Source organism: Myotis yumanensis, unplaced genomic scaffold (assembly GCF_028538775.1).
Source record: "Myotis yumanensis isolate MYYU_CA2020_CCGP unplaced genomic scaffold, mMyoYum1.0.hap1 SCAF_14, whole genome shotgun sequence".
In the NCBI taxonomy this organism is placed as follows: Eukaryota; Metazoa; Chordata; class Mammalia; order Chiroptera; family Vespertilionidae; genus Myotis; species Myotis yumanensis.
Window position 1 is genome coordinate 36,128,699 of NW_027223765.1, and position 23,739 is coordinate 36,152,437.

The window sequence follows — 23,739 nt, forward strand, 5'->3', positions numbered from 1 at the left end:
ATGGATCCATGACAAGAGAGTTTTGGCTGGCTCACCCAGGCAATGCCGTCCAGTGAGGGCTGAGTGAGCAGCTGCCATACTCTATAGTGGTTATCTTCACTGTGAGCACCTTTAACATTCACTGCAAAGCTAGAACACAGTCATGTGCCCCAGAGTAGGGCACACCTCATTCTGCAAGGCAGAAGGAAGAGGTCACAGAGGTAAGTCATAAAGGGGATGATAGCTATCCAAGTTGCTCCCAGCCCCAGCCCTTTCTCCCTTTAACATCACCTTGTCCTCTACTTCAAGAGACCCGTTGGCCATCTAGAACACTTTTGAAAGCTCAGCTCAAAGGCCAACCCTTCTGAAACTCTTCCCGGCATCCTCCTCCATAAATAATGCCCTGTGGGCCCCAAGACTTATAGTGAATATGAAACACTTCAACACATCTATTTACATACCTGGCTTTTACTAGTCCCCCAAATCTCTCCAAGACAGGGATAATGTCATTGCCCATGACTAGATGAGGAAAGTTATCAGCTTGCATAGTGGGCTGGTGGAAATATCAGCTATTGTTTACTTAGTACCGGTATAGCAGGAACTATGCGAGATTGTTTACATTAACTATCTCCACTTTATAATTTACTCAAATTCAGCAAGAGTTTAGACTCATGCCGGGCTGATGCAGCTCAGCAGTTGAGCGCCAAACCAGAAACCAAGAGGCCCCCAGTTCAATTCCCAGTCAAGGCACATGCCTGTGTTACAGGCTCCACCCCCTGTGTGTGGGGGTATGGTGTGTGTTTATGTGCAGGATGTAGCTGATTGATGTTTCTCTCTCATGGATGCTTCTATCTAATCTCTCCTTTCCTCTCTAAAAAATCAGTAAAATATATTTAAGAGTTGGGACTCAAATACAAGCAATCTTGTTTACTTGGGAGGATTCACCAAGTCTAGCACTGTCCAAGAGCTTTCTGTGATCATGGAAATGCTCTACATATGTATCATCTGACATGATAGGCATTAGTCACTGGTAGCTATTGAGCACTTGTAATGTTGCTGGTGGGATCATGTGAGTAAATTTTAAACCTTATTTAGTTTGAGTAATTTAAATAACCACACATGGCTACTGAGTACTGTCTTAGCATTGGTAGAGGCAGAAGTCTTGGATTTGAAATCTACCCTTTTGCTCACTGGCTCAATTTGGGGCAAGCTACTACATCTTATGGAACCCGTTTCCTTAGCCATAAAATGGGATCACTGTCTCTCCGAGGTTGGTTTAGCCCAAATGAGCTCATTAGGCAAAAAGGACCAAAGCTCTTTATAGGTGGGGGTAACAGTTTTTAAAATGGGTGGTGCCTAGATTGCAATGGAAGACTCTGGATTAGGGCCCTAGGCAGGGATGTCAGGAACTGTAAGATTGCTTCTGGTGGTGACCCCAGGCCCAAGTGCCAGTCACATGGTCTTTGGAAAGAAAAAGCCCCACCTCCCCTCTCTCTTTCCACATATGCAGACAGAGCACAGACCTCATGCAGCCCCAAAGGGGCAAGAAGAGAGTTTAATCAGGGGCGGGGGGACCCATCAGAATAAGAAAAGGTACAGCGAGCATGGGAGCAGAGAAGCCAGAGCAGGTGGGAAGGCCCAGCCAGGAATCTGATAGGACTCACCTCTCCACCTCAGCACAGGCACTGCACTGACAGACAAGGCAAAACAGTGACCCCTCTCAGCTGAGAGGCCTGGAAGTGGCCCCTGTGACCAGAGGTTGCCTGGCTTTCTGGTTCCAGCTCCTAGGTGTGGCTGGTGGCCACTGGTTCAGCCCTTGTCCCCAACCAGTGCTGAGTGGCGATTTTCAGGCAGAGCTCAGGAAGCTAGCCACGGCTTCTACTGGGCTCAAGGAGGCTTGAGAATAAGAGGGCAAGGGAGAGGAACTGGAGTCTGAAACCTCCCTCCCTCCCCACATGGGGTGACTTGGGGGAGGAACAGTAGTCGCCTTTTGGCTCCAGGCCCGCCCAGACCCACAGCGACCAATAAGGTACAATCACTGGGACCAGTCACAGCCACTGGAAGTGGAGGTTTTTGTTTAAAAAAAAAAAAAAAAAAGACAAAAAGGTTACAGTCTCCTACAAGCACAGAGTTTAAATTTCAAGACACTAAAAAAAAATCCGTCCGCCCAGGGGACTGAACATCAGAAGCCAGCCTGACCAGGCACGTGTGGCCTTGGGGCAAGTTCACTGCTGCTTTGTCACCAGCTAGCAAGCGCACCACCCCCCCTCCCGCATTTAATGCCCACCCCAACCCAGGTCCCCTCTGCTTCTGCTGTCGCTCTGAGAAGTGACTCCAGGATGCCTTTGCAGAGACACAGGAGATTCTGAGGGGGAAGGCCACGAGATCCAGTCAGATGTTTAAAACTGTCAAGAAAACAAAGAAATGGTGAATGATGGTTACTGCTGTATTCCAGTAGGCCTGCTGAGGGGGGGTGAGGGGGGCCGATCTGAGAGCTGCCACTGTGCTCAGACCTCTGAGGGGGCAGGATTAGGTCCCAGGACACCCCTGTGGGCATGCTTTTCCCAGTGATCTTTAGGACACTGGCCCTAAACCTAGCACTAGACAAGGCAGCGAAATTAAAGGTGGTATGGGCTTTTCCATAGCTCCTCTTAGCCATGTCACAGAGGCTGCTATAAAGCACTGTCACAGCAACTTGCTTCTTTAGAGATGCAAGGGCTTGGGGACTTAGAGGGCTCAAGCTCTGTGTGGTCCTCCAACCTAGGACAGGCCCTTGACAAGTTTTCTGCCATTAAGTATCCCTCATGGTGCCAAGAACAGCCCTGGACATTTTACAGACCAGAGGTTATAGGCCAATGAATGAATAGCCAAGCCCCAAAATGAGCCCATACAGTGTTTAAAAGAATATGAATTAGTTGCCAACCTTGAAAATAAGGGAGACTCTGGATACTAATCCAGACTTTGGGATTCTTTTTTAAATTTTTTATTTTATTTTTTTAATTTTTTGGTGGAAATTTATTAAAGAACAAGTACAGATTCCCACGTGGGGAGGGGGAAAGAGTCCCTTTTATTATTTTTTAAAATATACTTGTATTGATTTCAGAGAGGAAAGGGGAGGGAGAGATAAATAGAAACATCAATGATGAGAGAGAATTATGGATCAGCTGCTTTCTGCATGCCCCACACTGGGGATCAAGCCTGCAGCCTGGGCATGTGCCCTGACTGGGAATCGAACCGTGACCTCCTGGTTCATAGGTTGATGCTCAATCACTGAGCCACGCTAACCAGGCAAGACTTTGGGATTCTTTTGAAAGCTGTAAGATGAAGCTGTATGGTGGTGATCCCCTTCAGGTGAGGCATGAGTTCACTAGGTCCCTACACAATCCACTTTATTCACATACATTACCTGCCCACCTGAATATGTGACCCCTGCCAGATGCCAAAGTGCTATTCCAGGATCTCTGAGTCTGAAACTTAGCTCCTAGTCCTGGTTCTCCCACTTACTGAGGGACCTTGGGAAGGTGATTTAACTTCTGGAACTCTAGTTTACTAATCTGTAAAATGGGGATTAACACCTGCCTCAAAGATTGTGTTTTTTTTAAATGTAGAGAGAGAAACATTGATATGAGAAACACTGATTGCCTGCCTCCTGAACGCCCCCTACTGGGTATCAAGTCCACAACTCTAGCATGTGCCCTGACTGGGAATCGAACTGGCAACCTTTTGGTGCATGGGACAATGCTAAACCAATTGAGCCTCTATGGCCGGGCAAAGATTGTTTTAAGGTATTAAATAAAGCATGTGGCCCTAACCAGTCTGGCTCAGTGGATAGAGCGTCGGCCTACGGACTGAAGGGTCCCAGGTTCGATTCCGGTCAAGGGCATGTACGTTGGTTGCGGGCACATCCCCAGTAGGAGGTGTGCAGGAGGCAGCTGATTGATGTTTCTCTCTCATCAATGTTTCTATCTCTCTATCCCTCTCCCTTCCTCTCTGTAAAAAATCAATAAAGTATATTTTAAAAAATAAATAAATAAATAAATAAATAAAGCAAGCATGTGAATTGCTTTTTAGCTGCCTAACTATAAAAATATAATCAGCATAAGAGTGATTAGTGCATAAATGAGTTAAGTACTAAATTGGGGCAAGAACTATTTTTCTTTAAAGTTGAATGCAAAGGCCTCCTAGTGCCCTGGCCATAAAACTTTGGTACTACAATACATACAACACTTACTATCTGCCAAGTGATATGCTTTACATGTATTTCCTCATTGTTCAACCACATGTAAGGTTCATATTAATTGCTCAGTCTCCTCATTTTGCTGCTGAGGAAACAAGCTTAGTTAAGAGGTTCAGTCCATGCTCAAGCAGGCAAGGAGCCTAGACTCACACTCAGGTGGTCTAACTTCATAGCCTGTGTGATCTGAACAAGCACACTTACCCTGTGCGCACAGTAAAGCTACTCTGTATGCTGGCTGCCCTCAATATAATGAAAGCCCAGGGGAAGCGGGTGTAATTTCCATTTTTAGGAATCTGAGCTCCTTCTGGGCTGGGCCTGTATGCACTGGTAAGAATAAACATAAATCTACCATCTAGGGATCACTGTCAACTCTGAATGGAACATGTCAACAAACCAAAGATTGTTTGGAAGAAGAAAAAGAAAAAGAAGGCGGCATGTCCTAAATATCTAAACAAGAACAACTGTGTCATCAGTTCATCAATGTTTACAATTCCTCCTCTTCAGAGGACTGCAGTCCTTTCAGTTAGGAAGGCACAAACAGTTGAAAAAAGATCCAGAGGACTTAGGCCAGGAAAGTGATGGAAAACAGCTTGAAGAAATCGTGGCTTAAAGCTTGAGGAACAGACGCTGAAGGAAAATATTTAAGTCTGTTTGAGGAGTGGAATTACACTATGATTAATTGTCCTACATTCCTAGAAAATCCACATGTGGATTTAACATGCCTCACTTGGGGCTTGCACTAGATATAGAGGACTCTGTACATTTTGACGTATAGAATTTAGCATCTAAGACCCAATAGAAGACTAGGAGAGAGGTATCCCCTAGATACCCAGTTATGGAAAATGCCCTGCACCTCTGAAAGATGAAGCTCATTTCTCCAGCCTCAAGGCACCTGGCTGATTTGGCACCCACCAGAGATCCTAGAGGCCTCCGGAAATACTCACACACTGGCACCACTTTCCTGCCAGATGCTAAATTCTTAACAGGTCCCATGGCTGCTCCTGTCTCTAGAAGGAAACCAGGAAAGCCCCTACTTACATTCTTAAGGAACTCCTCAGCTACGATACGGGCACGGGCGTTGACCGACAGCTTCATCTCACTGATCTCTTTGTCGATCTCCTCCATGAAGTGGATCACAAAGTCCACCAACTTGTGTTTATACATCTGCTCTGTGTGGAAGTTGGTGATCAGAAAACTGATGTCATAACCCTAGGAAAGGAAGAAGACAGCAGGAAGAGAAAAAAAGGAGATTAGCACCCCAGGGGGAAATTAGCTGGCCATGTCCTCTGGGTTCACTCAGTCACATGCTTCCAGCTGATTGCAATCTTCTCTCAAGCTACACTCCTTTCAGTCAGCAGCCCACCTGCTCTGGTGGGGTGTCTATGTTGGATCCAAGGAACTGAACCCAGTTGAGGATTTTGTGCATATCAGACGTCTCAGCAAGACTATCTGTGGCACAAATAGTAGCATTCAGAATGAGTCAAGGGAGAGTGAAGAGACTTGAAATTTTGTCATAGAAGAATCAAATAAAACAGGGAACACTTAGTCTGAAGAGATGCTGTGGGAGACAGATTGGATAGAGCCTTTAACTGTCAGATCGGTTGTGTGTGGAAGAGTAATTTTACTTATCCTGGGTGGCCTCAGAGGTTAGGGCTAGGACCAGAAGATTTTAGCTCAGAATGAGGACTAGCTTGTCCAACACGTCTACTATATCTGGTGATGCTGCATGCAGCTCTGTGTGGGTGGTGTTGCTCAGTCATTGGGGACATTTTAAGTCAATATGACAGGGAGTCTGTGGAGAGGACTGAAGTACAAAGTCAGCAACAACTGACCCAGTCAATTGTATCCTTGAAAGACTATGAAATCAGCTAGCAGCAGAGCTTAGAAAGAATTTGACTCACTGTGTCCTTTTTGCTGCTACATTCTCAATTCAAGCAGTGGTTGGATGCCCTACAGTTAGAGTAGTAGCAATCCTGGTTCTAGAAACAATCCCATGCCAGTGACAGTGGACTTAGTGATAGAATCCTGGACATCATGAACATGTGAATCACAGTCTCACCTCCACTGGTTTCCTTCGAAGGATAAAGAAATTCTCTGCTCGCATCATCATAAAGCGCATGAACTTGTGGCATAAAATCTTCTCAATCTCATCAGCCTATTGAGAGCAAAGCAGAAAAGTTTCCCTAAAGCTGATACCATAAACTAACAGAAACCTGTAGCCTGGGCTTCTGACCCAATTCCCCCAAGGCTCACTGAAGCCAGAGGGGTTTGGGACTGGGAGCACTCTGCCTGAACTTTGAATCATGGGACACTTGGTTGCCAATTGAAAGGAGGGTCTATAACAGGGGTCCTCAAACTTTTTAAACAGGGGGCCAGTTCACTGTCCCTCAGACCGTTGGAGGGCTGGACTATAGTTTAAAAAAAAACTATGAACAAATTCCTATGCACACTGCACATATCTTCTTTTGAAGTAAAAAAACAAAACGGGAACAAATACAATATTTGTATTTGCATGTGGCCCGTGGGCCGTAGTTTGAGGACCCCTGGTCTATAATATTAGATGTGCTCCAACAGGGCATTATCATGATCTCATCTTTGTCCATTCCAGAGAGGGAATTTTGGCAAACCTGAGTGTTCTACCCACTTCTTCCAGAGTCCTCATCTATATTCAAAGATGCCTTTCTCTTTCTCATTTCACTAGTGCTACATTTCCCAGTCTGTGATATATTTCACCTGGCTTATCAGAGACTGAACATGAAATGATTCCCAGTTTCTCCCTGAACTTAACTATTTCTAAGAAGTAATTTTGCAGCTGGGTAATAGTATGCCCTGAACAGTCCCCAACACTTTATAATCTCCTTTTTTAACAGAGAGCAGATCCCAGAGGTAGGGCTTCCTGTAGGCAACAGAATCACTGTTTGTTTTCATTACGTTTATTTTTTAGAGTTCCCTCCATCTGGCAAGTGATATTGTTCTTCCACTTATGACATAGCTTCTATTAAAGAAACTAAGTCAATTTAAAGAAACCTACTAAGTATACAGCTGTCAAGATGGTTCACAGATATGGCAAAAATTATGGGGGTGCTGGGAAGGTCAGACATTTGTAAAACATCTAAGGAAATATAAATTGCACTTTGTTTTTTTCCCTAAACCTTAGTTTCAGAGTTTATGACTGGTACTGGTACTGTTACTATTTATTTTCCTGAACTGGACTTATTCTTCACTCCTTAGGAATGGTTCTGTGAGCTAATACTAACTGGCCCATGGCCTTGGCTGCTATATTCCCTGACTTCTAATCCAGGGCAAGGCCTAGGCGAACCTATGACACGCGTGTCAGAGGTGACACGCGAACTCATTTTTTTGGTTGATTTTTCTTTGTTAAATGGCATTTAAATATATAAAAATTTCTATATGTGACACGGCACCAGAGTTAAGTCAGGGTTTTTCAAAATGCTGACACACCGAGCTCAAAAGGTTCGCCATCACTGGCCTAGGAGATAAGAGTTGCTTGCTCTTTATTCTACCGACCTGCTGAGTTTGGCAAATCATTTCCTGGGTATATAGTCAAGTTTCCATCCACCCAGATCTCTGTGGGGATTCCTGGCCTCGTGGAGAGGCAGGGGCTCCACAGTGAGCTCACCTGTTTCACAGCAATGCTGACCCGCACAGAGTTGATGGAGCCCTCAATCAGAACCTTTTCCTTCTCATTCCTGCTGATGGTCACAGGTTGTAACAGGAGCTCTTTGCTACTCCTGAAAACACAATGTCACAAAGGCTCTGTACTAGAGAGGAACAGAATGCTCAGGGAGACCCCACACAGGTCCTACAATCACTTCCTGAGACCAGAGTCCAAGGAACAGGAGACTCACAAGCAGGGCTGCTCCAAGCTGGGAGCCAGTGAGTGTATTCTCAATGGCAAGAGCACAGGCTCTGGAGTCAGGGCAAAGAGGTTTTGAAATCCAGCCTCCTCTGTTATTTTTCCTGGGCAAGTTACCCTACTGGAATCTCAATTTTCTCATCTGTAAAATGACTGATTCCTATTTCACTGGCAAGGACTGAGAGAGATAAAGAGGGGTCAAGTGTCCAATAGCATGCCAGGAACATGTAGGAGGAGCTTTACAAATGACAGCTCTTATTTTAATATAGGCAAACCCACATACCATTTAAGGAATGAGAGAGGATGCCTTGGAGAAAAGGACAAACTTAGTCTGGCATCTTAATTATCAATCCCTATTGATTCATTTATTCAGCATTAAGACCCCTCTTAGCTGAAACCGGTTTGGCTCAGTGGATAGAGCGTCGGCCTGCGGACTGAAGGGTCCCAGGTTCGATTCCGGTCAAGGGCATGTACCTGGGTTGCGGGCACATCCCCAGTGGGAGATGTGCAGGATGCAGCTGATCGATATTTCTCTCTCATCGATGTTTCTAGCTCTCTATCTTTCTCCCTTCCTCTCTGTAAAAAATCAATAAAATATATTTTAAAAAAAGACCCCTCTTAGCTCAGTTCCCATTTTCATGCCTCTGCATCCCTAGATCTATGTAATGGTAATCAACTGCAGTGGTAGTGTCTGTGAGCTGTTGTCACGTGGTTGAGTGTTGTCCCATGAACCAGGTCACAGTTCAATTCTCGGTCAGGGCACATCCCTGGGTTTTGGGCTCGATCTCCAGTGTGGGGCATGCAGGAGGCAGCCGATAAATGATTCTCTCTCATCATTAATATTTCTATCTCTCTCTCCCTCTCCCTTCTTCTCTGAAATCTATAAAAAAAAATTTTAAATGCCTATTAGAAACCATGTGTTAAGTAACATAACATGGCACATGCTAACATCTTGTCAATTTTTAAAATTTAAATCATATCAATATAGTGTGGTAACACCATGTCTCTCAGTTATACATATGTTCCAGATTAAACTTTAAAGGGTAAAAGAACAACTTGCTTACAAAACATAAACTAGATAAGAGAATACAACCCAAAACGCAGAATATTTGGAGTAGGAGATGAAAGAGTCCAAGTTGATTGGGAGAAAAAAAATCATCCTTGATGTTTAAATTAGAAAAGAATGGAGATAGCATCTCAGATAACTAAATTCTCCATCCTCTCTTAAACTACCCTTGGGTTCAGTAATACCACAGGAGATACTTCCCAAACAGCTCTACTCTGAGAAGTCATACCTGTGTCAAGCAATCTTTACACCAGACTAACTTCTCCCCTGGGTTTTGTCCTGCTAACCCACTGACCCTGTTTTCTGAACTCCAAATTAGGAATCACTGTTCATCTGGCAGCAAGACAAAATATGTGAACTGTTGTTGTCCTGACAACTCCAGAATGGAAGTTCATGGCACATTCTAGCCATCTCTGAGGCTGCACCCATTACCCCCACCATGACCTTTTTCTTCCCTACCTGACTTCAACCTCCGGTTTGTTGTGTCGTTCCACAACCTGGGAGGAGAAATTCTCCAGGCAGAGGGCAGCCTGCAATGTGGCCCGCACGGCACTCAGGTAGGGACGGAGAGTGGCAGTCTGTAGGAAAAACCCCAAGGGAGGATCAGAATCTGTCTCACAGACCCACTGGCCCCCTGCTTTGGCTACTCAGGAGCCAGAGAGTACTGAGCCAGGCTCTCAGACAGCAAAGTAAAGGTGCTCACCATTCTAATTTCCTGAGCAGAAGATCTCAACAGGGAACCATTTTGCCTGCCAGGGGCACTCAGCAATGTTGAGACATTATTCACTGGCACTACTTGGGATGGGGTGCTATTGGCACTGAGTAGATAAGAGGCCAGGCATACTATTGTACGTTCTACAATGCACAACAAAGAATTATTCAGGCCCATATAGTGCTGAGGTTGAGAAGCTCTGGTATAGAGACATGCAGGTGAGTGACTGTCCTCAATTATCTTTTGAACCAACATATGGATGTCTACTATGTGCCAAGCACTGAGCTAGGTGCTAGAAATTTAAGATGATTAAGACTATCTCTACCCTTAAACAACTCAATGGGGAGGAAAGGCCATGATATAAAGGATAACTGTGGCATAACTAGATTTATATTTATAGAAGAAATTGGCTTTGATTTGAAGATGGAAAAGGATTAGATTTTACAATGAGAAAAATAAGGGCATCCCCACTAGAAGGATCAGCTTCTAGCTACATTGGCTTCTCTTCATTTCCTTATATTGGTATTAGCCAAGTTGATTTCTCACCTCAGGGTTTCACACATGCTGAACTATCTATGTGCAGGCTTTTCTAACCTCTCTTTACTTAAGTCATCCTTCAGATGTTGGTTTACTCAGAGGAGGGCTCTTCCTCAGAGAATTCTTTCTTGACTTGCCCTTCAAAGCATTTCTTAAAATTTACAACAACACATTCCTCATACATCTTTAGTAAAGTGATCTCTCCTTCTCTAGACTGTAAGCCTCATGATCAATAAACCATGTCTATTTTATTCAAATCTACATACCCTACACCTTGCTCAGTACCTAACATACAAGGTGGGACAAAAGTAGGTTTACAGTGCGAGTATACAAAAGTCTGTTCTTGTATTATTATTTATTAATGTATTGTTTTCCACATGAACTATAAACCTGTTTTTTGCCCCACCCTGTATATAGTACCTTATTCATTTCCTGCACAATAAATGAATGAATGAAATAACTTAAGCAAAGTTAGGATAACACACAGGGCATTAAGAGTTCCAGAAGTAGTAATGAATACAATGTTGCTGTATATGGAAAGTATTTTAGAGTCAGTAAATGAGGCTGCAATGATAGCCTGGAGATTTATGGAGAATCTCAAATGCCAGGCTACTGAGTCTGGCTTTCTTTTATGGTGGTAAGAAACTGCTGGGGAATTCTGAGAGGAAGTTACACAACTACATGGAGGCTCTGTGCAGAATGGATTGGAGAGGAAGTGAGACAGAAGGCAGAGAGGGTTATTCAAAGAGTGCTGATGAGAGCCTGGACGAGGGGTGTGAAAGAGGACAAGCAGTGAGTAGCACAGGGATTAGACTGACAAAGATGTAAATAATTATGAAATTAAATACCTCCCAACAAACTACGGTCCATCAACACAATGAAATACTACTCAGCAGTAAAAATTTTAAATGACCAAACCCGTGATGCCTGCCCTTTCACCATTAAAATAGTTTCATATAATACCCCAATAAACTTGATTTTTTTTTAAAAATCGAGAGGTATGGCCAGTATCAGGAACATAGGAGGACAAGCAATTTTAGGAGAGAAGCGGAGTTTTGCTCTGGAGGCCTAATGTCAAGGTGTCTTCAAGATATCCAGGCAAACCTTTGAGAGAGTTGAGGAAGGCAGATTCAGGAGTCACCATGAAACACCAGGCCATAAAAGCCAGGAGACGAGATACTTATCACTTAACTTCCGGGAACATTTATCAAACGGGAGGATCTCCAGGGAGGAAGGGGTCGGCAGTACCAGGTCTTACACATTACATCCTGCAGTGAGGCTAACACAGTGAAGTTCTGACCAGGAAGGGGCTTGGGTGGAGGCAGCATAAGACATCTTCAGCACGGTAGGCGCAAGGCAGGGGCAAGGGAAAGAATGGGATACCGAGGTCTGGACGCTTCCCTTGGGAAGCTGTGGGGGCAAGCAGGCAGGAGGGAGCAGAGCAGCGCATTTAGTGAAGCTCTTCTATTCTGGGGAAGTGGCCCTACTACACGCCTCAGCGCCTACAACGGGCTCAGGCCTACTATGTGCGGGGAGGCCCTACCACGAGCCTAGGAAGCGCCACTTCCGGCCCCCTCAAGCATCAGGAGTATCTCCACCTGCCCGGGGGCCAGACCAGGGTGCCACCGGGCTGCTGCTCACCGGGGCGTCACCCGCTGGCCCCTTCCTCATTCGGCCCCTACCCCGCCCCCCTCCTCCCAGCTTCGTCGTGCCCCTAAACCCCCAGCATCCCTTGGCCCGGGCCTCTCCGCCGCAAAGCCGTATCCCCCCAAACCCACAGTGCTAAGGGAGAAGAGGGGGTGAAGCGGGGGGACGGGGAGGGTCCCCGGCCCGGCTCTCTCACCATCGCGGGCGCTGGCTGGGCCGGGAAGCGGAAGTACGGAAGTGGCCCGGCCCGCGACGCCTGCCCTTTCACAGCGGCGCAGCCGCGGTCTCCGCCCAGACTTCCGGGCGGTACCATCGATGCTCCGGGCGGGGGAAGGGAAGCCTCGGGACACTTGGTCCTTCGGAATTTTTCCCGCTGGTGCTGTCTTGCTTTTTTTAGACTCTTGAAGTTTCACATAGATACTCGTGCTTCTTCCGTTCTGCATGAAGCTCTCGCTTTTTACTCTGACCTGCTTGGCTTCTTTTCCGCTTTCTTTCCCCATAGTTATGCAATGGTGCGGCCCGGCCGCAGGTTGGGCACCATATTTGGACTAAGCGAGGCCGAGGAGACCTTCGTTCCTTCCGGTTCTGCGCCCCCATCCTTTCTCCGGCCCCTCCTACCGCCGGCCCCAGGGGCTCGGCGGGACTAACCGTCAGACTGAAAACCCGGCCGCCGAGCCCCGCCCTCCAGCCCGGCTGATTCCTAGGGTAGACCCGAGGCGCACCCCTCACCCTGGCAGTGGGCTCGCGGGCGGCCAGCAAGTCCTCCCCCGCTGGCCACCGAGGGCTCGCCCTTCCGTGTCTCCGCCCCCGCGTCAACTGCAGGGCCCGCTCTCAGCCAGTTCCGGGTGGTTGATACACCAACCGGAACTCCCCGCCCCCTATCGCGACCCGGTGGTCGTAGGTGGCTGGGGTGAGGAGGTGGAGGGGGCGGGGGCCGCGTTAGGGGGTCCCGAGAGGACGGGGACCCTGAAGGCGGGGTATTGGGGCGACCCAAGGTGGGGGGGAACCAGCCTTTAAGCAGTCCCACTTCTGTGCCAGTCACTGAACTGGGCTCTTGACGAGCATCATCTCTTAATCCTCAGAACATCCCGGGGAGGTAGGTACTGTTGTTATCCCCATTTTACAGATTCAGGCTTCTTAGGAGGAAACAGACCCAGACTTCTTTCGTCCCCATTTTACAGATGGAAAAACCGAGACTCAGGAAGGTTAAATAACATTATCAGTCACATGAATAGAGAATGGTAAAGCCTGGGTTTGGACCCTGGTATGTCTGGCTTACCAGCCACATTCTTAACCATTATCAGGGAGGGGCAATGTGGGGATGGGCGAGACAAGACGAGGCTGGGAGGCGAATGAACACATTGTAAGAATGGGATGCTTGGAACTCAGAGGCTTAGTTAGCAGAACCCAGGAGGAGTAGAACAAAAGGGAAGAGCATCGGGAAGACAGGGCATAGCACATCGTGGTGGTGAGGCGCACAGATGCACAACCACTTGCATTCAAATTGCATTTTGGTAAGTTTGGGCATGTAACCCCCCTTACAGAGTCTCAGTTTCCTTATTTGTAAAATGGAGATCACATGGTTCCTGTTCAAGGGGTTGGAATTCAGTGAGAAGCTGGTAAAATGCCCTGTGCTTGGTGCACAGTAGGTGGTCTGTGAGTAGAAACTGGGCCATCAACCTGTCAAAAGGGTACTGAAGCCTGGTTTTCTCCTTGACGCTCGCACACGATGGAGAGAGCCCTTGGGCTTTTCTTGTGCCGTTCCATCTACCATCAATGGCCCTCTCCTCTCCAGCTCCCCAGGGTCCTGTATCCTAGGCCATGAGTGAACTGAAGGACTGCCCCTTGCAGTTCCATGACTTCAAGTCTGTGGACCACCTGAAAGTTTGTCCACGCTACACGGCAGTGCTGGCCCGCTCTGAGGACGATGGCATCGGCATCGAGGAGCTGGACACTCTGCAGCTGGAACTTGAGACCCTGCTTTCCTCTGCCAGTCGGCGCCTGCGAGTGTTGGAGGCTGAAACCCAGGTGATACCCTACAGAGGGGATATCACCAGGGATGGACTGTGACAAGTTATGGGTGGGTCATTCAGTTAGCCCCATCTGCTAAAGCCTGGGGCACAGGAGGTTGGAGGGGGAGGGAGAGACCCAAATTGGGCTTGTGTGATATGCAGGAACGTGGGTAATCCTCATAAATTGCAAAATTTTTAATTCAAGCATTTATTGACGCACACACACACACACACACACACACACACAGACACCACCATTATGTTGTGGGTACTATGCAAATCATTAGAGAGAGGTAATTAGGACAATTCTGGCTTTCAGGGAGTTTGCCAACTAAAAGGAGGGTGGGTGCAGACAAGTACCAGGTGATGTGTTATGGATAGGGGTACCGCTAGTACCCTTAACCATGGAATGAGGAAACCTGCTTTTGAATCTTGGCCTAACCACTTGCTAGTGTTGTTGTTTTCAGCTATGTGACTTTGGGAAAGTTACATTCTATTTCTGAGCATCAGTTCTCTATTTGTAAACCGAGCTGAAAAATAGCACCTATCTCAGAGTTTTTGTGAGGATTAAGAGATTTTTTTTTTTTTTGCAAAGGCTCAACCTAATGTTATAAGTGAAGGTTTGCTGGGAGGCTTGTCTTCACCGAAAAGCTACCACCAGCATATTTTCCCAGAGCTAACATGTACTGGGGTTGTTTTTTTGGCCTTTCTGCTAAGTACTACAGAAGTGCATCAGAGTACAGACAAATGAATGGAATGATAAGTATATGAATAAAATCCTGAGAGAGGTACAGAAAAGTTTGAAGGATGAATAGGAGTTTACTAAATAAAAGGGGGATGGGGAAAGACCTTGGTGTCTCCTCAAGTTCTAGATCCTAGTTCTTTACTGGGAAAAGAGTTGTCCTGTGTCTTCCCTTCTCCCCCTCAGTGTCAGTCTCTGAATTGCAGATCCTCACTGACTGGCAGGATAAGAAAGGTGACCGACGATTCCTGAAGCTGGGTCGAGACCATGAGCTTGGGGCTCCCCCCAAACATGGGAAGCCCAAGAAGCAGAAACTGGAAGGGAAGGCAGGACATGGACCGGGCCCTGGCCCCGGGCGACCCAAATCCAAAAACCTTCAGCCCAAGATCCAGGAATATGAATTCACTGATGACCCAATTGATGTGCCACGGATCCCCAAGAATGATGCCCCCAACAGGTTCTGGGCCAGAGAACATAGCGGGGCATTGGGATTTGGGAAGTGGAGACTGTGGAGAAGCCCTGGGCTGAGGCTTGTGGGGCAAGGGTGCCCACCGAGGATCTGTTTCTCCCTGCAGGTTCTGGGCTTCAGTGGAGCCCTACTGTGCTGACATCACTAATGAGGAGGTGCGCACGCTAGAGGAGCTGCTGAAACCCCCAGAAGATGAGGCTGAACATTACAAGGTAGAAACCCTGAGCCTCAACAGACAAGGTAGAAAACAAGAGGGTTCAGAGGTGCCTCAGCATTAAAGCTCCCAAAGCCATCTATCATCTTCCTTTCCCTACCCGCCCAGTCTCCTGTCTGCCCATTATCCCACTCAGACATCCAATCTCTCATCTTTCTCCCTGCATTGTCTCCCTTCTATCCCACCAGATGGTTACTATCAAATTCAGTGAGGCTTTCTCTTGTTTGCACGTCTCCATCCCCTCTGTTTTGGTTCAAGACTTCCATCAGCTTTCACCCAAACAGGTTCTTAATGCTTCCTGCCTCCAAAGGGGCCTTTTTTCCTATAAAATGTAAAAGTTTATTTTTTGATGATGAAAATAAAACAGATTCCATTAAAGAAAGTGTAGAAAATAGAAGTGTTGGGGGAACTCTCCCATAGGTCCACTGTCATGCTCAGATGCGACACGACCCTGCTCCCAGTCTTCTGGCTCTCATTACCCACAGGATCGAGTCCAAGTGTCTCAGTCCTTGGTGGCACAGCCCCAGCGCCCCTCTCCAGTTTCCTTGGCCATGCTCCCTCTTCATTGCTGCATTCACCAGCCCCACCAAGCACCTTACCCTTACTCCTGACCCCCACAGGATCCTTGCTGGGCTCTGGGCCTCTGCACTTGCTCTCCTCCTCTTGGCACACTGATACACCGTTCAAACCCTGACCTCGTGTTACCTTCACCAAAACTCCTTTGCAGATTCCCCAGCAGAAAGTTGGTCTCTTTTGAGGGCTGCCACAGGACTTTGATCTACCTCTGTTACGTCACTTGTCTGAATTTTTTAAAAATGTATTTGAAAAAGTAATCCATATAGGCAGTAATAAATTCAAGCAATACAAAAGAGAATTCCTTCTCCTGACCCTAAAGTCTCTCCTACAGATCCCGCCCCTGGGAAAGCACTACTCCCAACGCTGGGCACAGGAGGACCTGCTGGAGGAGCAGAAGGACGGGGCCCGGGCAGCAGCTGTGGCTGACAAGAAGAAAGGCCTCATGGGGCCACTGACCGAACTGGACACTAAAGGTAGGCCCCTCACCTCGCTGCCTACCCCAGGCTAGGACTTGAGTTCCCAGAATTTCAGCCCAGTTACCCACCACTTCTCTGCCTGCTTCAGATGTGGATGCCCTGCTGAAAAAGTCTGAGGCCCAGCATGAGCAGCCTGAAGATGGATGCCCATTTGGTGCCCTGACACAGCGCCTCCTGCAGGCCTTGGTGGAGGTGAGCACCCCAACCCAAAACAGCAACCACATTTACTTTCTATTTTAATGTTTTCTTTCATTCTTTTTTTTTTTAAATCTCAGAGTGAGAGAGAGAGGGAAGGAGAGGAGAAGAGAGGGAGGGATGGAGAGGGAGAGAGAGAATCAATGTGAGAGAAATATCAACTGGTTGCCTCCCACACACACTCCAAATGGGGACCAAACTTGCAATCTGGGTATGTGCCCTAACCAGGAATCGAACCCACCACCTTCTTAGAGGAGCTGCTGAAACCCCCAGAAGATGAGGCTGAACATTACAAGGTAGAAACCCTGAGCCTCAACAGACAAGGTAGAAAACAAGAGGGTTCAGAGGTGCCTCAGCATTAAAGCTCCCAAAGCCATCTATCATCTTCCTTTCCCTACCCGCCCAGTCTCCTGTCTGCCCATTATCCCACTCAGACATCCAATCTCTCATCTGGTGTATGGGACGATGCACCAACCAACTGAGCAACACCAGCCAGGGCTTATTTCATTTTTACTGAAGTATATTATACATTTAGAAAAGTACATAGGTCTTAAATGTATAGCTTTGTAACTTTTCACAAATGAGCACTTGTATGATAAAACATTACCAGTATCCTAGAAGCCCTTCCCAGTCTCTAACCTCCCCAAAGGTAGCCACTACTTCACAGTTACTTGAGTGTTGGCTAAGGGCTGAGCCCTGTGCAAGTGACTTTCCACACACCCTCTCGTTGGAGGCAAGCACAGTGGTTAGCCTCATGCTACACACAAGAAGATTGAGGCTCAAAAAAAGGGAACTGTTTGCTTGAGGTCACATAGCTATTACATAGAAGCAGGACTCAAACTCCAGGTTCAGGAACCCTTTTCTTTATGCTCTCTGTCTGACCTTATGCACATCCCTTCACCTCACTGAGCCTTGGTTTCCTCTCTGGCCCAAACACAATAGTGTATTTCTCTCTCATGTAACAGTCTCAGGCACATGCTTCAGGTTGGCTGAGGGGAGGAGGGGGGTCTCTGCCCCACACCATCAGACAAGGACACCAGCTGTGGTGACTTTGCCATCTTAAACATGCATTCTGCACAAGGTTACTCTGGGTGTGATTGGCAGTCGAAGCCCACAGAAAAAGAGCCAGGAGGGGTGTATGAAGGAAGACTAATGGGCTATGACTGGCTGTAGCTTTTGTCTCTCCTGATCACTTTCCACTGGAAAGAATTTGTCACATGACTACACCTGACTTCAAGGAAGGCTGGGAAGTATTGTGTATGTGGGCAGCAATAAACCTAGCCAGTGTGGCTCAGTGGTTGAGTGTCCACCTATGAACCGGGAGATCACAGTTCGATTCCCAGTCAGAGCACATGCCCATGTTGCAGACTCAGATCCCCAGGGTGGGGCATGCAGGAAGCAGCTGATCAATGATTCTCATCATTGATGTTTTTATCTCTCTTTCTCTCTGAAATCAATAAAAATATAATTTTCTAAAAAGAATGGCTTTTGGATAGCTAGCAGCCTCTGCCACAATATGCTTAGCACAGTGCCTGGTGCATTGCAAACATTTAACAAACCTTAGCTGCTATCACTGTCATTGAGTGCTATCTTTGCTCTTCTGTGCTCCCCTCTATTGGAATCAGTACAAAAAAAGGGATTTCTAAAATGATCAAAGCTTTTTAGAGGCTGGAAAGGTTTCCTGGGCTGGATGGGATCAGAAAAATAAAAAGATATTTTTGGTCTGTGAAGACTCTCCGTGTAGTCAGAGGGGAGCAGGAAAACAGAAATACTATAGCTCTTTCTCCTTCTCCATTTATGTGGTCTTCTAGGAAAATATTATTTCCCCTATGGAGGACTCCCCTATTCCTGACATGTCTGGGAAAGAATCAGTGGCCGATGGGGCAAGCACCTCTCCCCGAAATCAGAACAAGCCTTTCAGGTAAGTGGCATCTTATCCACACCTCATAGTCTGGCTCCTGTTTCTGTTGACTTTTGTTCATCCTGACACGGGGAATTCTTAATTAATAGAGAGGCCAAGGGCAGTTTGAGAAAGCCCAATAAAAGCTTCAAATATGCATGCTGGCCCAGCATTTCTGCATGCACAGACTTAGTACAGGGTTGTTAATCAGAGCACTGTTCTTACTGCAAACAACCTAAATGTCCAACTGAAGGTTAGTGATTGGCTAAATTGTCATAACTGTATATGATAAAACAACTTGCAACTATTAATCATATAAGAGAAATATAATTAATTGACATGAAAAGATGTAAACAGTACAGCACTAAGTGGGGAAAAGGTCACTTCTAGCACAGTACAGACAGTGTGGTCCTTTTTTATTTAAGATATATTTAAATGTGTGTACATAGGGAAAAACACAAATGATCTATAATAAAAGACTGGAAATAATATATAACAAAATGTGGAATAGCCTGGCCGGTGTTGCTCAGTGGTTGAGTGTTGACCTATGAATTAGGAGGTCACCGGTTCGATTCCTGGTCAAGGCACACGCCTAGGTTGTGGGCTTAATTCCCAGTAGGGGGTATGCAGGAGGCAGCTGATCAGTGATTCTCTCTCATCACTGATGTTTCTATCTCTCCCTCCCTCCCTCTCTCTTCTTCTCTGAAGTCAACAAAAAAATACATTTTTAAAATCTGGAGAAAAAAATAGATATATATACATACACACACACACACACACACATATATATATGTATATATGGCACAGCAGTCTCCCCCTTGTCTGCAGTTTTGCTTTCCCCAGTTTTCTGTTCCCTGTGGTCCAAAAATATTAAATGGAAAATTCCAGAAATAAACAATTTGTAAGTGTTAAATTTTTTGCTGTCCTGAGTAGCATGATGAAATCTCAGGCCATCTGCTCCATCCCACCTGGGATGTGAGTCATTCCTTTGTCCAGCATATCCACACTATGTCCTCTTATCTACCCATTAGTCACTTAGTAGCTATCTCAGTTATCAATTCGTTATCAGAGACCACATTCACATAACTTTTATTACAGTAAATTGTTATAATTGTTCTATTTTATTATTAGTTATTGTTAATCTCTTTTTTTAAAATATATTTTTGTTGATTTCAGAGAGGAAGGGAGAGGGAGAGAGAGATAGAAACATCAATGATGAGGGAGAATCATTGATTGGCTGCCTCCTGCACGCTCCACACTGGGGATCAAGCCCGCAACCCGGGCATGTGCCCTGACCGGGAATCGAACCGTGACCTCCTGGTTCATAGGTCAATGCTCAACCACTGAACCACGCTGGCTGGGCATGTTGTTAATTTCTTACTGTGCCTAATTTATAAACTAAACATTATCATAAGTATGTACATGTAGAAAAACAGTATATATAAGGTTCTGTACTATGCGTGGTTTCAGGGAGCCACTGGGGGTCTTAGAACGTATCCCTCGCTGATAAGGAAGGAGTACTGTGTGTGTATAAAATAACATAACAAAATATATGTATATTATATGTAGCATCTTAACAGCAAAATAATGTTAATGTAACAAAATAATAATGTTTCTCTTTGGGTTTTTGACATTATAAAAATTAAAATTCCTTTTTTTGGGGGGGGTGCAATGGATATATGTTACTTGTGTTTGAAACAAGACAAGATTTGCTTGTCTTTATATTTTTATATCTACATAGATAAAAAGGGGGTGCCCAAAGAGAAGGAGGTGTTCACTAACCGTGGATACCTCCAAGGGGTCCCCCTTGCAAACTGGCCCTTGAGCTGAGGGCTGCCTTTCCCTGCAGCGTGCCACACACCAAGTCCTTGGAGAGCCGCATCAAGGAGGAGCTGATCGCCCAGGGCCTGCTGGAGTCTGAGGACCGCCCTGCAGAGGACTCGGAGGATGAGGTCCTCGCCGAGCTGCGCAAACGACAGGCCGAGCTGAAGGCACTCAGTGCCCACAACCGCACCAAGAAGCATGACCTGCTGAGGTGAGTGTGGATGGGATGCATGGGCCAGGGGTTGGCCAACAAGGGCTTGGCCACTGCTTGTCACCTTGTGGGGGCTTTACAACAGGCTTCCAAACCTGGCAGGGCCTCTACATCACCTGAAGAGCCTTGAAAAAATTTTCAATATCAGGCACCAACCCACAAGTTATGTCTCAAATAGATTCTAATCCTGCAGACTAGGGCTCAGGCTTCTATGATTTATTCATTTACTTATAATTGTGGTGAAAAATATGTAATATAAAATTGACTCTATACCCATTTTTAAGTGTACAGTTCAGTGGTAACTATATTCACATTGTTGTGTGATTTTTATTTCAGAGAGAGAGAGAGAAAGAGAGAGAAACATCAAGGATGGGAGAGAATCATTGATAGGCTACCTCCTGCACACCGCCTACTGGAGATCAAGCCCTCAACCTGGGCATGTGCCTCCTCGTTCGATGCTCAACCACTGAGCCACAATGGCCAGGCATGATTTGTTTTTTTCATCTTTTTATGCTTACTTTCTTTCTCCAATGTTTTTTTATGAAAAATTTCATACACACAGAAAATCTGGAAGAGTAGTACAATGAACACCAGTATACTCTCCACCTAGATTTATCAACTGTTAACATTTTGTTTGACATCTGTGATTACTATTGGCCCTTCACCTGAAATTACCCAGTTATTTAGGACCAGTTCTTTAAGGAATTGGTCACAATGTTACTCATTTTATATTAACTCTCATCTTTTGCCCTGAATTGGTCACAACAAGGGTATAGGTGACATCTGGAAGGAGCTGATGGTAGTGCTGCCCTTTTATTGGGGAGATAGAGGAAGCAGCTCAACTAAGTCTCCTTGCTTGTCACAGGCAGGTGCTAACTCTTCCTCACAAAGCCCCAACAGTGCGGGGCATACTCATTCCTTTGGCCAACTCTGCCTCTCTCAGATGTGCTGGAGCCAGCAAGAGAGGCAGAGCAAAGGGCTCGCAGTCTCCAAGTGGATGCTTGGTAAAGATGTGCACCATTAAAAGGAGTGGTAGCTGCTGACAAGCTGCTAGGGTGTTTAAGGATAGGGGTTTATGTACAACCTCCTCTTTAATGTCGACTATAGCCCAGGGGCAGGTGGTATTTTCTCTGTTTACCAAATGAGGAAATAAAGGCCTAATGAAACGAGTGCCCTGCTGAAGGTCACACAGCCCATAAACAGTCACATGTGACTTGAGCCCAAGGCTGAATCCAAAGCCTCTTTCTAGTTCCCTCTCTAGGGCAAGAAAAGAAAAATACAGATGAAAGAGATACAAGGGAGGGTGTGGGGAGAGAGAAGCAGAGATGTGCAGATACAGAAGTAATGGGCAGTGAAAGAACTAATTTGGGACTATCAGAAAGCCAGAGTGCAGGCCTCAGCCCTGCTTTGGACCAGCTGCAGGGCCTTAAGGCATCTCCTGCCCTGAGCAGCAGCTCCCCTTCTGGAAAATTACCAGGTTGGAGTAGATCAGATCTCTAAGTAACATCCCCCTTAGGCTGCCTGGATCCTTAGGTTGCTCTGGAATTTGGATGCTGGAGTAAAGCAGGTATTCTGCTGGCAACAGAACACCTTTAAAAGATTGTTTGAAGCCTGCCTGCCTTAATTCAGATCTCTTACTCACTAGCTGTAGGATGTTGGGACATTTATTAACCTTCTTGAGCCTCAGTTTCGTCACTGGTAACATAGGAATAATTAATGGTTCCTACCTCACATTGTTGTTATGAGGATTAACTGAGCTAATAGTTTTGAAGAGCTGAAGCTAGTATCTATCTAGCACATGGTACCATGTAAGTATGGTTCAGGAACTCTGCTTTTTTGGTCTGAATAGTCCATAGGAGTGCCAGCCTAGGATGGTGGGTGGACTCAGTCTGGAAGAGGGAGAGGCCCCACTCTGGATGTGGGCTTCCCATGACACCTGGCTGGCTGGTCTCCACAGACTAGCAAAGGAGGAGGTGAGCCGGCAGGAGCTGAGACAGCGAGTCCGGATGGCAGACAATGAGGTCATGGATGCCTTCCGCAAGATCATGGCTGCCCGGCAAAAGAAGCGGACCCCCACCAAGAAGGAGAAGGACCAGGCCTGGAAGACTCTGAAGGAGCGAGAGAGCATCCTAAAGCTACTAGATGGGTAGCCCTCACCCCCACCTCAGGCTGACTTCCCCTGGCTGGAGGAGGAAGGGGAGGGAGGCCCACTTCCTTCTTTGGGCGGCTGGAAGCCTCAGCCTGTGGCTGACTTGTCAAATGTCATATGGCAACAGTCTCTAGAGGACTGTGGCCTTTCCCCGAAGTCCTTTGGCCTAGCTCTGTACAGCCAGGACACAGGAGTCCCTGCTGGGCTGGCCTGGAGCCAAGTCTCTGCTTGGTCCCAGATGAGGGAGACATTTCTGGGCCTTCCTCTCCCTCCTCTTTACCATCCCCCAGCCCCCCACCCCCTACCTGTCTCTCCCTCAAGGACTTCTCCTTTGTGGTTTTGTAAAGTGCAAATTTAAGAATAAAGTGACTGCTGTGGTTTTTTTAAAAAGCATCCAGAATTTGTGAATGTCTGTTGTTGTGGGGTGGCAAAGGTTTAAGAGAGCATGCTTGGTGGGTCTTGCTCATGGGCCACTAGCCCATGAATGCATTCAGGAAGTACATTCTGAGGATACTTGTGGCTGCAACACGCCCAGCTCAAAGTGGATTAACAACAAGGAAATATGTTAGCTAGGGGCTTGATGGTCCTGAGGCAGAGTGGGTTCCAGGGTTGGCCAATCCAGCAGTTCAACAAGGTTCCAGTATCTCCACACTGTCCTCTCTGCTGTCAGCTTTCACCTAAAGTATGTTCCCCTCCAGCTGTTTAGTGGCAGCCAGTAGCAATGGACAGAGGCCAAATACTTCCTCATTTACAGTCAGCACAATAGAGGGCAGGAAGGAGCTGGCTTCCAGGGCCTACCAAAAGAGCAAGAAGCCTTTCCAGACCATCCTATGTCTTGTCCAAATTAAGCTTCACATAACCCATTCCTGAACCAACCATTGTGGCAAGGGGTGATTAATGAGTTTAAACTAGTGAG

General features: G+C 46.5%; 2 protein-coding genes across 5 annotated transcripts; one reads left to right on the forward strand and one right to left on the reverse strand.

The window, feature by feature from the left end:
* Positions 1-1,503: 1,503 nt before the first annotated feature.
* ARPC4 (actin related protein 2/3 complex subunit 4) lies at positions 1,504-12,383 on the reverse strand. Of its 2 annotated transcripts, none has more exons than XM_070390630.1 (6): positions 12,252-12,383; positions 9,619-9,737; positions 7,857-7,968; positions 6,276-6,371; positions 5,255-5,425; positions 1,504-2,384 (listed from the first exon to the last, which is right to left on the reverse strand). In XM_070390630.1, the coding sequence occupies exons 1-6, from the start codon at positions 12,366-12,368 to the stop codon at positions 2,379-2,381; spliced, it is 621 nt and encodes a 206-aa protein (XP_070246731.1). In that variant the 5' UTR covers positions 12,369-12,383; the 3' UTR covers positions 1,504-2,378. The 2 variants fall into 2 exon arrangements, with proteins under 2 accessions (XP_070246731.1, XP_070246730.1); XM_070390629.1 differs by lacking the exon at positions 12,252-12,383 and adding an exon at positions 9,863-10,063.
* A 618-nt stretch (positions 12,384-13,001) lies between these two features.
* TADA3 (transcriptional adaptor 3) lies at positions 13,002-23,216 on the forward strand. 3 transcript variants are annotated; one of them, XM_070390627.1, is made up of 9 exons: positions 13,002-13,151; positions 13,851-14,083; positions 15,016-15,266; positions 15,385-15,490; positions 16,400-16,541; positions 16,633-16,736; positions 18,551-18,660; positions 20,489-20,674; positions 22,632-23,216. In XM_070390627.1, the coding sequence occupies exons 2-9, from the start codon at positions 13,877-13,879 to the stop codon at positions 22,822-22,824; spliced, it is 1,299 nt and encodes a 432-aa protein (XP_070246728.1). In that variant the 5' UTR covers positions 13,002-13,151; positions 13,851-13,876; the 3' UTR covers positions 22,825-23,216. The 3 variants fall into 3 exon arrangements, with proteins under 3 accessions (XP_070246728.1, XP_070246729.1, XP_070246727.1); XM_070390628.1 differs by lacking the exon at positions 13,002-13,151 and adding an exon at positions 13,158-13,569; XM_070390626.1 differs by lacking the exon at positions 13,002-13,151 and adding an exon at positions 13,158-13,569 and having other exon boundaries at positions 13,907-14,083.
* Positions 23,217-23,739: the final 523 nt, after the last annotated feature.

What these genes read in the sequence shown, in the direction of transcription:
- ARPC4 (XM_070390629.1), bottom strand. Translation starts at nt 10,048, where the DNA reads ATGGGCCTGAATAATTCTTTGTTGTGCATTGTAGAACGTACAATAGTA. An exon ending in CTGCTCAGGAAATTAGAATG is followed by an intron (nt 9,738 to 9,862) that starts GTGAGCACCTTT and finishes TTTTTCCTACAG; the next exon opens with ACTGCCACTCTCCGTCCCTA. An exon ending in TCAGCATTGCTGTGAAACAG is followed by an intron (nt 6,372 to 7,856) that starts GTGAGCTCACTG and finishes TGCTCTCAATAG; the next exon opens with GCTGATGAGATTGAGAAGAT.
- TADA3 (XM_070390626.1), top strand. Translation starts at nt 13,537, where the DNA reads ATGCACAACCACTTGCATTCAAATTGCATTTTG. An exon ending in TGCATTCAAATTGCATTTTG is followed by an intron (nt 13,570 to 13,906) that starts GTAAGTTTGGGC and finishes TGCCCCTTGCAG; the next exon opens with TTCCATGACTTCAAGTCTGT. An exon ending in AATCAGAACAAGCCTTTCAG is followed by an intron (nt 18,661 to 20,488) that starts GTAAGTGGCATC and finishes CTTTCCCTGCAG; the next exon opens with CGTGCCACACACCAAGTCCT.